This window comes from Camelina sativa, chromosome 15, assembly GCF_030686135.1.
Source record: "Camelina sativa cultivar CO46 ecotype springtype chromosome 15, ASM3068613v1".
NCBI classification, from domain to species: domain Eukaryota; kingdom Viridiplantae; phylum Streptophyta; class Magnoliopsida; order Brassicales; family Brassicaceae; genus Camelina; species Camelina sativa.
Window position 1 is genome coordinate 24,378,788 of NC_141894.1, and position 15,338 is coordinate 24,394,125.

The 15,338-nt window shown below is 37.8% G+C and overlaps 1 protein-coding gene, 1 non-coding gene and 1 pseudogene across 2 annotated transcripts; 2 read left to right on the plus strand and 1 right to left on the minus strand.

The window, feature by feature from the left end:
• Window positions 1-203: 203 nt before the first annotated feature.
• Window positions 204-2,533, plus strand: LOC147927034 (uncharacterized; annotated as a pseudogene).
• Window positions 2,534-12,132: 9,599 nt separating this feature from the next.
• On the plus strand, window positions 12,133-13,623 carry LOC147927035 (uncharacterized). Its single transcript, XM_087487274.1, has 4 exons — window positions 12,133-12,282; window positions 12,370-13,101; window positions 13,162-13,225; window positions 13,319-13,623. The coding sequence occupies exons 1-4, from the start codon at window positions 12,133-12,135 to the stop codon at window positions 13,621-13,623; spliced, it is 1,251 nt and encodes a 416-aa protein (XP_087343400.1).
• Window positions 12,751-12,857, minus strand: LOC147927036 (small nucleolar RNA R71). Its single transcript, XR_015583225.1, has one exon. It is a non-coding gene; the product is annotated as a small nucleolar RNA R71 (small nucleolar RNA).
• Window positions 13,624-15,338: the final 1,715 nt, after the last annotated feature.

Below are 15,338 nucleotides of genomic sequence, written 5' to 3' on the forward strand. Positions count from 1 at the left end.
TTGACTGGTTCCAGTATTATTTTTGTCTTCGGTTATTTTTTATCAAACAGCATATAACAACAGTAAGTAATTGATGCAAAACTTGTGACAAAATTCTGTTTACGTGTTATAGCATATAAACTTGTCTATTGGTTTTCTTCTTATTCTAGATAAATTGATAGTCTCATTCAATTGCTTTAAATATATATTGATGAATTCATGCTATGTTTTTTATTAGGTGATCTATGGAAAAATATTTTCCAAAAAAACCAACAAGTACATCTCATTCTCATGATGATTTGGAGAATTTACCCGTGGACCCTGCAGATAGGAAACGAATTGTGGAATATCACCCTAACCAAAGAGATGAGGTAAGACGCAAATATTTAGTTAAGGGTTCTCATCAACCTCGTGATCACAAATTTCCTAGAACACTAACTGGAGATAAATTGAGACGATTCAATCCAATTTGGTTTGATCTTTATGGTGATTGGCTGGAATATAGTGTGAAGATAGACAAGGCTTTTTGTTTGGTTTGCTACTTGTTTAGAGTTTACAAAAAATAAAGGTGGAAGTGATGAACTTGTAACAAGGGGATTTGATACATGGAAAAATCCAAAGAGATTGAGTGGTCATGTGGGAGAAGTGAATAGTTTTCACAATAATGCATTGAAAATGGCTGATAATTTGATGAGACAAGGTCAATCAATTGTTCATGCTTTTTATAAGCAGGATGATGCTGCAAAAAATGAATACTGAATCAGATTGAATGCTTCAATTGATGTTTGTAGATATTTATTATGGCAAGGATTACCTTTTCGAGGTCATGATGAGTCAGTAGAATCAGCTAAAAGGGGAAACATCATAGAGCTTGTGAAATATACTGCAGATCAAAATGAGCTTGTAAGGAAGGTTGTGTTGGAGAATGCTCCAAATAATAATCAGATGGTGTCTCACAAAATTCAGACTGATCTAGTGCATTGCTTTGCAGAGGAAGTTATTGAATCTATTATTCAAGAAGTTAATCACGATGTATTTTACTTGTTGGTGGATGAGTCTGCAGATGTTTCTACTAAGGAGCAAGTGGCAATGGTTTTTCGCTTCGTTGATAAAGATGGGATAGTAAAAGAAAGATTTTTGGTCTTATTCATGTTCAAGATACATCTTCTGCAACTCTGAAATGTGCTGTTGATTCATTGTTTGCAAAGCGGGGGTTGAGTATGAAAAAATTAAGGGGACAAGGTTACGATGGAGCAAGTAACATGAAAGGCGAATTTAATGGGTTGAGATCTTTGATTTTAAGAGAAAATAGTACTGCATATTATGTACACTGCTTTGCTCACCAGCTTCAATTTGTCGTCGTGGCAGTTGCTAAAAAACATTTTGAAGTTTGTGATTTTTTTAATATGATTTCGGTTATATTAAATGTGGTTGGAGCTTCTTGTAAGAGGAAATATATGGTTCGAGAAGACCAACGAAGGATCATCGAGGAAGGAATTAGTCAAGTTGAAATTAAGAGAGGAAAGGGACTGAATCAGGAGCTTTCATTTCAAAAACCTGGTAATACTTGATGGGGTTCTCACTATAATACCTTAGTATGATTCGTTGATTTATTCCCTTCTATTATGAAACTATTGGAGTATACCCAGAGCGAAGGGAGTGATGGTATCAAAAGACGGCAAGCTAATGGTCTCATCAAATATTTGCACACCTTTGATTTTGGGTTCTACTTACAGTTGATGTTACTTCTTCTCGGGATCACAAATACTCTATCGGTGGCTCTGCAAAGGAAAGATCAAGACATTTTGAATGCTATGTCTCTGGTGAAATCTACCAAGCAACAATTGTACAATCTCAGGGATAATGGATGGGATTCTTTGGTTGAAAAAGTTAATTCTTTTTGTGAGAGTCATAAAACTGAGTTGATCATCATGGAAGAAGAATTTGTGGATCCAAAGAAGCCAAGACGGAGAACCAACATAACAAACTTGCATCATTATCAAGTGGAATGTTTTTACACTGTATTGGATATGCAAATTCAAGATTTTAATGATCGTTTTGACGAGGTAAACACTGAATTGCTTAGTTGCACTGCGTCTTTGAGCCCTTTTGGTTCCTTCCACGAGTTTTCCAGTCGAAACTTGTGAGGTTATCTGAGTTTTATCCTGAAGATTTTAGTTCTGTGGAGCGGATATCTCTTGAGCATCAACTTGGTATTTACATCGATAATATCCGTGAAGATAAAAGGTTTGCTAATTTGGAGAGTCTTGGAGATCTTGCACGTGTAATGATAGAGACAAAAAAATATCTTTCGCATCCTCTTGTTTATCGACTTTTGAAGTTGGTTTTGACTTTACCTGTTGCCACTGCTATAGTCGAGAGATGCTTTTCTGCGATGAAAATTGTGAAGACTACCTTGCGAAACCGAATGGGTGATCAGTTTTTAAATGATTGTATGGTTTGTTTTATTGAAAAAGAGCACTTAGATAAAGTAACAAATGAGGTAGTGATAAACAGATTTCAAGATATGGAAGATCATAGAATAGTTTTGTAGGACTTCTTAATATGTTTTTGTTATGACAATTTTTTAACGTTTTATTTTTTTGGTTTTGGATTTTTTAATAATAGTAATATTATTATATTTTAATTAATTATTTTGTGCCCCATGTTAACTAAATTTCTGCCTCCGCCACTGATTATAATGTTTTGCTAGAAACCTTTTAATCAATGACTTTAGAAGTTGATTACTAATATTATGCGATCTTACAGGATCACACACCTAAACAAATTGGATTAATGTTACGTTGGGATTTATATATATATATATATATGTGCACTTGTAATAAAGTATTAATAAAATACATATATGCATTTTCGATATGCATACGATAATGTTATGTATATGTTGCATGTGAAATTAAAAAGGCAAGAGATGACTTCTCTTATTATCGAAAGAGTAGTCATGTGATTGAGCTTTAGCCCATTAATAAACTTAGGTCAAACATATTAACTATATTTTATTATATAAAGTTTGGTTCTCAAAATTAGTAACTCACCAGATTATGACACATGTTAGTTTTAACGATTAGAGATTAAAGTTAAAAACTCATTAAATCGTAACACGTGTCAGTTTTAACGATGAAATATCCAAGTCTGTAACTCATCAGACCGTGATATGTGTCAATTTTAAAGATCAGAAATCACAGTTTTCAAGCTTGGTAAAATGATGCATAAGATAATTGTAATCAAATTATATTAAAAAACTTTGTTAATTCTAAAAGGAAAATGATTGTAAATACACCCTTCTATATTATAGATGATGGGGAAAACGTCCTGGTTCCCCATGAGAACAATGATATCGTACCAGATGGAGCCCAAACTTCTCAACCTATATACCCATATATCTGCAATTTAAGTTTTGTATCTTCATGGGATAGAAGCTATCATCTATTTCACCATTACGATAGGTTTAATTGGTTTATTATTTGTTAAACCAAGTGAAGAAGTTTACAAACCAAAATAAACCTGATTTCGACCCGATTAAAACCTGATTAGATCCCGATTAGAAAACATAACCCCTGAACCGAGAAATCCCTAAAATCACATTTTAACCTTTTCTCTCTCACGACGAACCCTAGAAAACGATTTCCCTAAAATCAAATTTCATCATCGATCTCTCAAATTGAATCGATGGATTTAATAATCCGATCTGGTTTTGGGCAACAAGATGGTATTGGGCAAAGAGATGGTGTTGGGGAACAAGAGTACGATGAAGATGGAGAGGATCGAGATGAATTTCATGTCGATAGGCTTGCTAAGGATTTTACCGATGCTGAAGAGTTGATTCGTCATGATACGTACCCAGAAACTGAAGACGAGGAAGAAGGTCGTGGTTGTGGTGCGGGTCCAGAGAGGGTGTTTATGGATATCGGACGTGGTGATGGAACTTTGTGGAAAGGCCAATCCTTCTACAATGGGGTCGCATTCAAGGAGAGTGTCTTGGACTATGCACTACATACCAGTTATAATTTGAAGCAGTACAGGTATGACAAAGATAAACTCGGGTTTAGATGTGTTAGGGATAAGGGCAATTGTGAGTGGAAAGTGTTTGCTGCACTTCTTCCAAACGCATCCTTGTGGAGGATTACGAAATACACTCATAAGCATTGTTGTACCCCTAATGGCGAGTGTGAGATGTTTAAGACCCCAATCATAGCTACAATTTTTGATAGGATCTCCCTAGGATAGAAACTCTGATGAAGGCTGTACACTAATGAATGATGAAGAGGCTCGATGGTGATGGTGCGGAAGTGGCAAATACGGTGGAGATGATGATGCGAGATTGTGAAGATTGATGGATATGGTGATGATCGGATGATAGAACAATGATTAGATGGAGACAGATTATTTCGGTGGTGATATGGATTGTAACATGTGAAGAGTTTCTGAATCACAAAGTGTATAGAAACTCAGAAATCTAGAACGCATTCAAGAATTCAAATTGAGAGAAGAAAGTTCACAAAACGTGTTTACAACATACTTCTTCGCTAAAGAACAAAAGAGGTGTAGCTTTGGGTTTTAAACACCCTAGGGCTTGACACTCCAAACAACAAGAAGTGCAAAACCAAAACAACAAGACGTTTTAAGGAAATAAGAAAAACAGCAAAACGTCTAGACGACCTGTGGTAGTACAGAAGTCGACTGAACTAGTACAGAAGTACATTATTCCCCCTTTGGTAATGACTTCTAGATAACTCGACGTAATGATCCATTTGCCTCATTAAAAACCATGCCTAGAAAACCCAGTGGGAAAAAACTCGGCTATGGGTAAAAGAGTACAAACTTCACACCTAAGTTATCTAGTTATCATTACCGGGTGAAGTCTTCACGGTGGCTATGTTGAAGACTTGGATCCTCGGTGGATTGAATGACCCGTCAGCTATGAGTGAATGAGCCTCCTTAGCCATCTCCTTAGCCCTTGAACGAGGGACCCTTCCCACGATCTCCGGTTCCTCTGCAGCTTCTGACTCCTTGCTAGCCATGATCATATCAATTTTTCTCGATAAGATTAGAGAGGAACCAGATCATTACAAGCCTTTGAGGATTGAACAAATTATCATGGAAAGGTGGAAGATATCCGCTACTAGGCCATAGTGTCAAGCTGCTCGAAGAAAGGCTTTGGGATGGATAGAGTATGATTATGAACAACAGTTTGCACGAATGCGAGATTACCAAGCTTAGATCTTGGAAGCAAATCCAGGGTCTGTTGTGGAGTTTGATACAATTAAGAATGATGCTGGTCAAGACTTGTTCAATCGGTTTTATGTTTGTTTCAATGCCCTTAGAAGAACTTGGAAACAGACTTGCCGGCCTATAATAGGAGTTGATGGCGCCTTCTTAAAGTCAAAGATCAAGGGACAGTTGCTTGCTGCATTAGGCAGAGATGCAGACAATGGCATCTATCCAATAGCCTGGTGTGTTTTTCAAGTTGAGAACAAAGAAAACTGGTTATGGTTTGTGAAGAGATTGAAGACTGACCTGGAGCTAAACGAGGGAGATGGTTACATTTTAGTGTCTGATCGACAAAAGGTATGTATCTAACTAATTTATTATATTGGTTGATAAAAGTGAATGCTCGTTTTTAATATGTTTGGTTTTTGGTTCTCAATTAGGGGTTGATAAAAGCTGTGGAGTTGGAGTTACCACAAATAGAGCATAGAATGTGTGTTAGACACATTTATGAGAACTTGAAGAAGAATCATCCTTCCAAGAAGCAAATGAAGCCACTCCTCTGGTATATGGCTTGGAGCTATAATGCAAAACAGTTTGGTGTGAGATTGGAACATATACACGCTTATGACACTGGTGTGTATGATGATGTTATGAAGTCGAAACCAAAGAGCTGGTGTCGTGCCTTCTATAAGATGGGGGGTTATTGCAAAGATGTCGACAACAACTACACAGAATCTTTCAACAAGACCATCGACAAAGCAAGGGAGAAACCGTTTGTGGCAATGTTGGAGACAGTTAGAAGACTGTCAATGGTTCATATTGCCAAACATTCAGCTCTCTCTCATTCTCAAAAAGGTAATTAATTTTATTCAAAAATTAATGCAATTTTCTACATATGTAATGCAATGTTCTTGGTTTTTGATGTTTCAGGTTTATGTACTCCATATGTGGCAAAGTTTATTGCTAAAGAGCATGAGAAAGCTTCGGAATGCCAGGTGTATCCTTCTACTAATGGGTGCTTTGAAGTCACACTGGATGGAGACAAACACAGAGTTAGTTTGCAAAATATGACTTCTACCTGCAAAAAATATCAAATCTGTGGGATTCCATGTTAGCATGCCTATGGAGTGATTCTGAAGAGGACATTAAGTGCTGATGACTATGTGTGCCAGTGGTTTCAAACTTCTATGTGGAGGCTTAACTACACAGATGGCATTACTCCACAAAGGGGTGCTCGTCACTGGCCTTCGACTTTAGGTTACAATGTTCATGTTCCACCTGAGCCACCACAACCTGGGAGAAAGAAGATAACCAAAGCAGAAAAGAAGAGGAAGTCAGGTGTAAATGAGTCTCCTGTCAAGAAGAACCCAAAACATAAAAAAAGGATAATGCACTGTGGAATTTGTGGTTCTGATCAGCATAACTGTAGGTTCCACCAGAAGAAGAATCGAACACAGATTATTAATCGGTTTGTTCTCATTTTATTTGTTATAATCGGTTTCTTGTTCTCACATTTTGGAATTTGCGGGTTTTCAGGCTTCTCAAGGTGGTGGAGGAGAAGTTGTTCAAGGTGGTGGACTTTCTCAAGATGGTGGTGGACTTTCTCAATCTGGTGGAAGAGAAGTTGTTCAGGGTGGTGGAGGACAATCTCAAGGTGGTGGAGGACTTTCACAATCCTGAATATTGAAGATTATTGAAGTAGGGGTCTGTTTTTTGGTCTAAGAGACTAGTTGGATCTGTATTTTGGTCGAATAGACTAGTAGGGTTATGTTTTTGGTCTGTGATCATGTTGAGAACATGATTTCAAAACCTTATCATTCTGCTTGTTTTCAGAACATGTGTTCATCATGTTCTGCCTTTTATGAAATGTGGAATGTCTTATCTTATTAAATGGGGACAATCACAACATCAACAAGAGTTCACACTCAACACCAACACAAACACAAACAAGAGCATACAACTGAACAATAGATTACAACCGAACAATAGTTTACAATAGCTCATCATACAAGCTTAAACAGAGCAAACATGATCAGAAAACCGAAAACACATACAATTATAATCTTATTCATCTTACATTGCAATTCAACTTTTGCTTCCAACAAAACTTCTTCAACCCTCTCACATAGCTCTTTTTCGAACTCCATTTGCATCTTCTCAAATTTCATCTTCTGGTCTTGCAATGTCTCTATTGTAAGCTCTTTCATCTCTTCTTTTACTCTCTCAATTTTAACACACAATGTTTCTACCTCGTCCAACAATGCCTCATCGACCCACTTAAAGGTGTGGTTATCGTTTACAAGCTACATTATCATAGAAAACAATGAGAATTGATGAGAGTCGATGTTAACATCAAACAAAGCATAACATAGTACGTTCTTTGCTGCTGCTTCTCGACATCGAAAGTATCTCCGAGAAGGATTAGGGTCGGATTTGGAATTCTTTGCCACGATTTGTTCCCCACACCAACATCTCTTGGCACGCCAACAACGAATCCTCTTTGTCGGACATTTGATGAACAACTCGAAGCTCCAGAAACATTGCTCATGGTTGCAGAGATCGATTTAAGAAGTTTATGCTTTTAGGGTTTGAGGATTTGGGGATTTGGGGATTTTAATGGAGTTATAGATGTATCGTCTCGGGTTGAGTTATTAACATCAATCGGGTTTTATTTTTGGTTTTGTATTTGGTATGAACGGTTTCCTATCGGTTCACTCTTTAAACCGATAACATCCCGATATATGGGTATATAGGTTGAGAAGAATTTCAGGAAAGCCATCTGGGACGAGGGTAAAGTTTGGGCGCCATCTGGTACGATATCATAGTTCTCATGGGGAACCAGAACGTTTCCCTAGATGCTGACATATTATTCACCAAACAAAATAATTTTGACTAGCTTTGTTTTTCTTGGTAAAATTTTCTTCTTTGTTTTTTATTAACCTTTTGTTTGACACATCATCGTTCTTGAACAATTCTCGAAGCTATTTTGTTTGTTGTCTAATCGAAGGCATTTTGTTTCTTGAAAAAGATTCCTAGATATTACCACGTGTTTTCGTCGTCGGTGATTTTTTTTTTGTTTCTCAATTTCGTAATTCATACTATGCAATCTTTGACTTTGAAGTGTTAACAAAGTAGCTTATGCATAATAACTAAAGTTTTTGGGATTAACAAATTTCTCACGGTGTTATTATTATTTCTATTAATTTGCAGGACAGGTAGCATAAGAAAAAGATGAATACACAAATGCAAGATAATAACAGAGATTATATAACACTAGATCAACTAAACAGTAAGCGTTCTTATCATCGAACGATAGTACGTCTTACAAGAAAGTGGGAAGCAAGAAATTTTTTAACAAATCAATGAGCTCATTGGAATAAATGTTCTCCTTAAAATAGAAAAAGGGTTAAGGAAAATATACATAAAATTATTAATTCTAAAAAATGTAAATACTCACTTCTATATAAACATAGATTGTCTCATATTATTCATCTAACAAAATAATTTATTCAAAAATATTGCTTTCAACTTTGTTCTATTGGTCAAACTTTTTTCATGGGAAGACAAATTTTATTTATTTTTTAAACCAAAATATACTCTTACTTTCAACTTTTTCAGTTTGGAATAAGTAAGATTAATATGTTAACCCAAAAAAAAAATGGAAGATTAATATATACATCTTGTTTTTCTAATACTGTATTTAAAAATTTATTGTAGTAGTTTTAGATTTTTTTATTTAATTTATATTATCATCTTTGAATTATTTGAGATTCATATATTACCGTGCTTACAATTTTCTATTATTTCATTAATTATATCAAATTAATTTTCTTCCAATTTCTTAACCTTGATTGGTTGGTAAAAGACATTTTTTGTGCAAACATAATAGTTACCATTCGTTCAATCTCAAAAGAAGATAAAGAAGAGAAGGTTATCAACCTAATGGTTGGATAAAATAGGCTAATCAAACACAAGCCTACAACAAACATAGATTGGAAAAACATAAATTGTTGTTGATAGATCCATAGGAGCTTGGAGACAGAGGCTACATCATGGTGTTCAAAAAAAATTTCGATGAAATACATTGGAAAATTTAACATTAGTTACTATCAAAAGATTTTGTCACGTTGGAAAAGGATCTTTAGTTTCATTGGTTGCTGGAGCAAGCCACTTTAAGATAGCTAAAAGGGTATTTTAGAGGAGCGCAAAGCCGAGGTTCTCTCTATGGTGGAGGAGGTTGGACGCAAGGTTATCTCCTCAAGGGAGGAAAGTGGGGGAGGCTGGACGCAAGGTTATCTCCCCAAGGAAGGAAGGCGAAGCGAAGGTTCTCTCCACGGTGGAGGTGGTTGGACGCAATGTTCTCTCCATAAGAGAGGAGGGCAGAACCGAGGTTCTCTCCATGGTTAGTCATACACTATTGTGATATTTTTTATTCAAAATGTTTTTATAGCCAACAATTTTAGTGACTAAAGAAACTATGCAAAAGTTAAAGTAAAGAGACATATAATAGTTGGCTGAATTTGTTTATATAGACATTTTCTAGGTGGTGGTAAATAATATATTTGTAACATACAGTATACCTATAATACGAACTCCCTAGGATGAAACTCTGATGGAGTCTGACGGTAGAAGATAGGCGATGTGAATTCGGTGGTGATGATGATCGAGTGAGATTGGTGAGTGAATGTATGCGATGATCAAACAAGTAACAATGGATCAATGGTGAAAAGTGTTTTGAGTGATGAGATGGATTCGAACAGAAGTGAAGAGTTTCTTAATCACAAAGTGTATAGAAACTCAGAAATCAAGAACGCATTCAAGAAATCAAATTGAGAGAAGAAAGTTCACAAAACGTGTTTACAACATACTTCTTCGCTAAAGAACAAAATAGGCGTAGCTTTGGGTTTTAAACACCCTAGGGCTCGACACTCCAAACAACAAGAAGTGCAAAACCAAAACAACAAGACGTTTTAAGGAAATAAGAAAAACAGCAAAACGTCTAGACGACCTGTAGTAGTACAGAAGTCGACTGAACTAGTACAGAAGTACATTATTCCCCCTTTGGTAATGACTTCTAGATAACTCGACGTAGTGATCCATTTGCCTCATTAAAAACCATGCCTAGAAAACCCAGTGGGACAAAACTCGGCTATGGGAAAAAGAGTACAAACTTCACACCTAAGTTATCTAGCTATCATTACCGCGTGAAGTCTTCACGGTCGCTATGTTGAAGACTTGGATCCTCGGTGGATTGAATGACCCATCAGCTATGAGTGAATGAGCCTCCTTAGCCATCTCCTTAGCCCTTGAACGAGTGACCCTTCCCACGATCTCCGGTTCCTCTGCAGCTTCTGACTCCTTGCTAGCCATGATGATATCATCCTCCCCCTCTTCAAAAGGATTTGTCCTCAAATCGGAATCTGCATAAAAAGGAAGCAAGTCAGAAACATTGAATGTTGAAGATATCTTATACTTACTGATATATCATGGTTTTTAGGTGTTTTTAGCCATGATATAAGTCTTAATTATAGAGTCTTTTTGGTATTTTTAGAGTCTTTTGAGTCTTTATAGGATTTAGCATGGATGGGAGCTTAATGGAGCTAAATAGGAGGATTTGGAGCATAATCAAGCATTGAGGTAGTTGGGAGACGAAGTTCAGAGACTTGCATCGGTCGATGAAAGTGATGTGTCGATCGATGCACAACCAAAGTCAGAATTGGAAGTTTTCCCACAAGTTTTGAAGATTTACAAATCTGCCCCAAAGTCTTCCATATTTGCATCATTGGTCCCTGGTCGTGTTTAGGACTATAAATAGGATTTTTATGGTCATTGTTTAGACCTAAGCTTTATTTTTCCCTGCAACTTTTGAGAGCAAAACCCTGTGAGATTTTTAGAGAGCTTTTGGAGAGAAGAATTAAGACTCCTTCAGAGAAGATTCAGAACTCCTTTTCTTCTCCCTTTAATCTCTTAATGATATCTACTTTATTCATGATTTGTGTTCTTACAATTATGTCTGAGTAGATCTGCTTGTTAGGTTTAGGGTTTCTCATTAGAGATTTCATGGATTGTTAGATCTGTTAATTTAGGATTCATTATCTTTCCTGTTCTTCATCATACGTTGTTCTTAATGCTAGATCTTTGATTAGTCATCTGGATTTAGATCTTAGGATTATTAATTGATATGAGAATATAATTGATTTTCCTGATAAAAACCTTTGGTGAGCAAAATTATTTCTTGCAAAGAGATTTGATTTAATAATTTTGTGAACAGTCTAAAATTGTTTTTAAAGCTGATTTATTACCTAGAATTTTGCAAAGAGATTTGGATTTTCTAGTTTTAAATTTAGATAATATTTGCAGTGAGAACTGATTTATTTTATAATTGTGTTTAGAGTTCAAGAACGGTGCTTAATTGTTGAATTCTGTTTCTTAATTAATTGATCTGATTTTCCATGATTTCCTGAGAATTTCCCTAGGCCTAGCGTTTAATTCTTCTGATTTTTACATCTCTTTTATTTTCTGTTTAATCTTGCAATTTAATTAAAATATTTCTGTTTAGCATAATTAAAAGATTATTAAATCTATTGTGTGAATCTAGAGTTCTTGTGGATTCGATCCCTAAGTACTACAATTGATCTCTTAATTTGAGAGAGTAGCTCTAGGGTAAATTTGAGCATATCAAATTTTGGCGCCGTTGCCGGGGACTCTTTTTATTCACCATTAGATCAAAGTCTTTGATTTTGTCTAAATTTTTCTTTTTCTGTTTTACTCACACGCTTTTGTTTCTTTTCTCTTGTGTGTTTCAGGTACATGCCTAAGCCTAGCACCAGGAAAAATCCTACTGGTCCAGTTGTTAAGCTTACCAACCAAGAGTTAGGACAACTAGAGCGTGCAAACACAAAAGCAGCCAAATCAGCAAAGATGGCCAACATAATCATATTGAGACCTGATGAGGCTGGGATTTTGAAGGATCAAGAGGGTAATGTGCGCAACGAGCAAGGCCAGAAACTTGATGCTGAAGGACGGGTTATTCAGGAAGAACTCGTCGTGGCCGATGGGAATGCAGATGGCGTCGATCGACGCAACCAGGAAGGCATCGATCGACACAATGCTGGCATCGATCGATGCAATGCCCGAGCGGATGCGGAGAATGTTCAGAGGCGACGGGACAACAATGGAGAGCTTGTCAAGACTCTTGCAGACTTCAACAGGCCAGATTTGTTTTATGAGAACCGTTCCGCAATTGTCCCTCCTCCATTCCCAAGGAATGATTTTGAGCTGAAGCCTGCCTACTTCGCTCTTGTTGGAGAAAGGCCAAATGAGAAGTCTCTAGACCACATAGAGCACTTTGAGGACCTAGTCACAAGCATCAAGGCTAATGGAGTCACAGAGGACTATCTCTACTGCAAGCTTTTCCCCTACTCTCTTGCTGGGGAAGCTTCTCATTGGCTAAGGCAGCTCAAACCGGGATCTTTGACAACCTGGCATGACATCAAGGTGGCGTTTTTGAATTACTTCTATGATGATGCGAAGTCTGATGAGCTGAGGATCAAGCTCTCCACCTTTAGACAAGGACCTGCTGAATCTTACAAAGCTGCTTGGGTAAGGTTCAAAGCATACCAGAGAGATTGTCCGCATCATGGGTTCTCAGAGGTGCAGTTGATCAGTATCTTCTTTAGCGGGATTGACTGGAGGTATCAGATGGCTTTGGATGCTGCTAGTGATGGGAACTTCAAGACAAGGTACCCAGATGACGCTGAAAAGTTGATTGAAAGACTAGCATCAAGCAACATCACTAAGAATGCGGACTTAGAGCGGAAAAGAGCACATGAAGGCAATGGTTCAAATCAGTTTGCTACAGTGAATGCTAAGTTGGATACAGTGCATAAACTTCTTGTGGGAAAGAAGTCTGTCCATTTTGCTGAAGATGTTGAGACATTTGAGCCAAAGCCAGAGATTTACGAAGAAGGTGTCAATTATGTGTATGGAGCTCGCTATCAAAATCAGAGATTTGGTCAGAAGAATTCCTTCACAGGAAATCCAAACAGCAATTTCACAAGGAACTATGAATCTTCTTCTTACCAACCCCTCCCTCCACCCAATTCAGAAAGCAAGATGGAATCAATGCTTGGACAGATCTTGGAAGGTCAACAGAGGTTAACAGTGGACTTCAATGGGAAGATTGATTCTGTATACATTGAGCTGACTGGGAAGTTTGATGCATTGAATACTCATGTCAAGAAGCTAGAGAATCAAGTGATTCAGACTGCTGGGTCTGTTAAAAGACAAGAGGAACTTCTTTCTAGAAGAACTGAGAACCCCAACCATGCTTGTAATGCGATTTTGGTGAAGGAAGGAGACGATGATACGTCACTTGCTCCAGCATCGATCAATGCAGCTGCTAAGCATTGATCGACGCAACCCTCAGTGGTCGTAGAAGGGTTGACTTTGCGAGACAACATCGACCGATGCAACTCTAGCATCGACCGATGCAACTCTAGCATCGACCGATGCAATGTCGAGAACGAGACAGAAGTTACGAAAGCTCCGATTCCAGTTGCTGAAAGAGTGTACAAGCCTAAAGTTCCTTTTCCCAAGCCTAGGAGATCCAAACATGAGATTGAAGAAGCTAGATGCAAAGCTATGATGGATAAGGTGATGATAGAGATGCCATTAATTGATGCAGTCAAGTTTTCTCCTAGTATTAAGAGATATGTGAAGTGAATGGTCACCAATGGTTTGAGTCCTGAGGAAGGAGCACTGCTTACAAAGGATGTCTGCTCAATTCTGTTGAAGCAGCCTCCACAGAGGAAGAAGGATAAGAAGCAGGAGGTGGTTGTCTCTAAGGAAGTAAGTGCAGTGATTCAGAGTAGGATTGCAGAGAAGTTACCAGATCCTGGAAGTTTTGTGTTAGATTGCTCTATCTCCACAGGAAGGTTTTCTCATTCACTCTGTGATCTTGGCTCTAGTATTAACCTGATGCCACATTCTGTTGCTGTGAGACATGGGATGATAGATTTCAAGCCAACTAAGATATCTCTTATCCTAGCTGATCGTTCCAGAAGGATTCCTGAAGGTGTCTTAGAAGATATTCCAATAAAGATTGGAGATTGCATGATTCCCACTGACTTTGTGGTGCTTAAATATGACCAAGAGCCTAATGATCCTCTCATCTTAGGACGCTCTTTCTTGGCTACAGCTGGTGCAATCATAGATGTGAAGAAGGGACACATAGCTCTGAATGTAGAAGACTTGGTTATGAACTTTGAGATGGACAAGCTGAGAAGGGTTCCCACTATTGATGGTCAGACATTTTCTGTGGAGATTGCTTCTGATGATGATCCACTAATAGAGCTTCCTAGAGACATTACTGCTGGGTATGTCAAGGAGTTGGAGACTATTGAGAAAGTGAGCAAGAAAACTGTTAAGCTTGAAGATTGGAGTGGAGATCATCTAATCAATACTAGAGATCATGATGAGGTTCTGATGCATGACAAGTCGCTGGTAGATGATGTTTTTGTGCTGGAAACACGGATTTCAGAGGAAAGCTGCAGAATCGTTGAAGAAACGCGAGTTGCAGGCCAAGCATCGATTGATGCAGCTGTTGCATCGATCGACACACCTTCCAGAGTCAGCTCGGACTTGTCCAAAACTACAGATTCTCGAGGTGGTTCCTTAGCTGCAAGTCCTAGACCAGTTGTAAAGCTGAAATCTCACCATTCCACAGTTCAGAACCCAAAGGTAAGGCCAAGGTATGCATCTCCTTCTCCCAAACCTTCTCCTATCATCAATAAGAATTTGAAAGGTACAAAAACTGTTGTCCAGTTAACCAAGCCACGAGATTATCGAAGAGCGCTTGTTTCTTCTGTTGATGATTTTGCAGGATATAAAAGAAAGCCACCCATACCTAAGTCACGCTTTGGTCCTGTTCCTCATGTCCCTTGTAGACCTCATTCATCTGCTGCCTACACACCACCTTGGAGGAAGAGGACATCCTCTCAGAAGCATTCACTGCCATGTTCCGATCCACCGGATGCCTGAGATCCGACACAGTCAAGCTAATGACTGAAAACAAGCGCTTAGTGGGAGGCAACCCACTGGTAGGTTTTTCTTTTTCATTTTTCTTT

Excerpts from the sequence above, each read along its gene's own strand:
- LOC147927035 (XM_087487274.1), top strand. The coding sequence starts at position 12,133 with ATGGCCAACATAATCATATTGAGACCTGATGAGGCTGGGATTTTGAAG. Across the intron at positions 13,102-13,161 it reads AGTTGGATACAGTGCATAAA|CCAGAGATTTACGAAGAAGG; the intron begins CTTCTTGTGGGA and ends TTTGAGCCAAAG. Across the intron at positions 13,226-13,318 it reads CTATCAAAATCAGAGATTTG|AAAGCAAGATGGAATCAATG; the intron begins GTCAGAAGAATT and ends CACCCAATTCAG.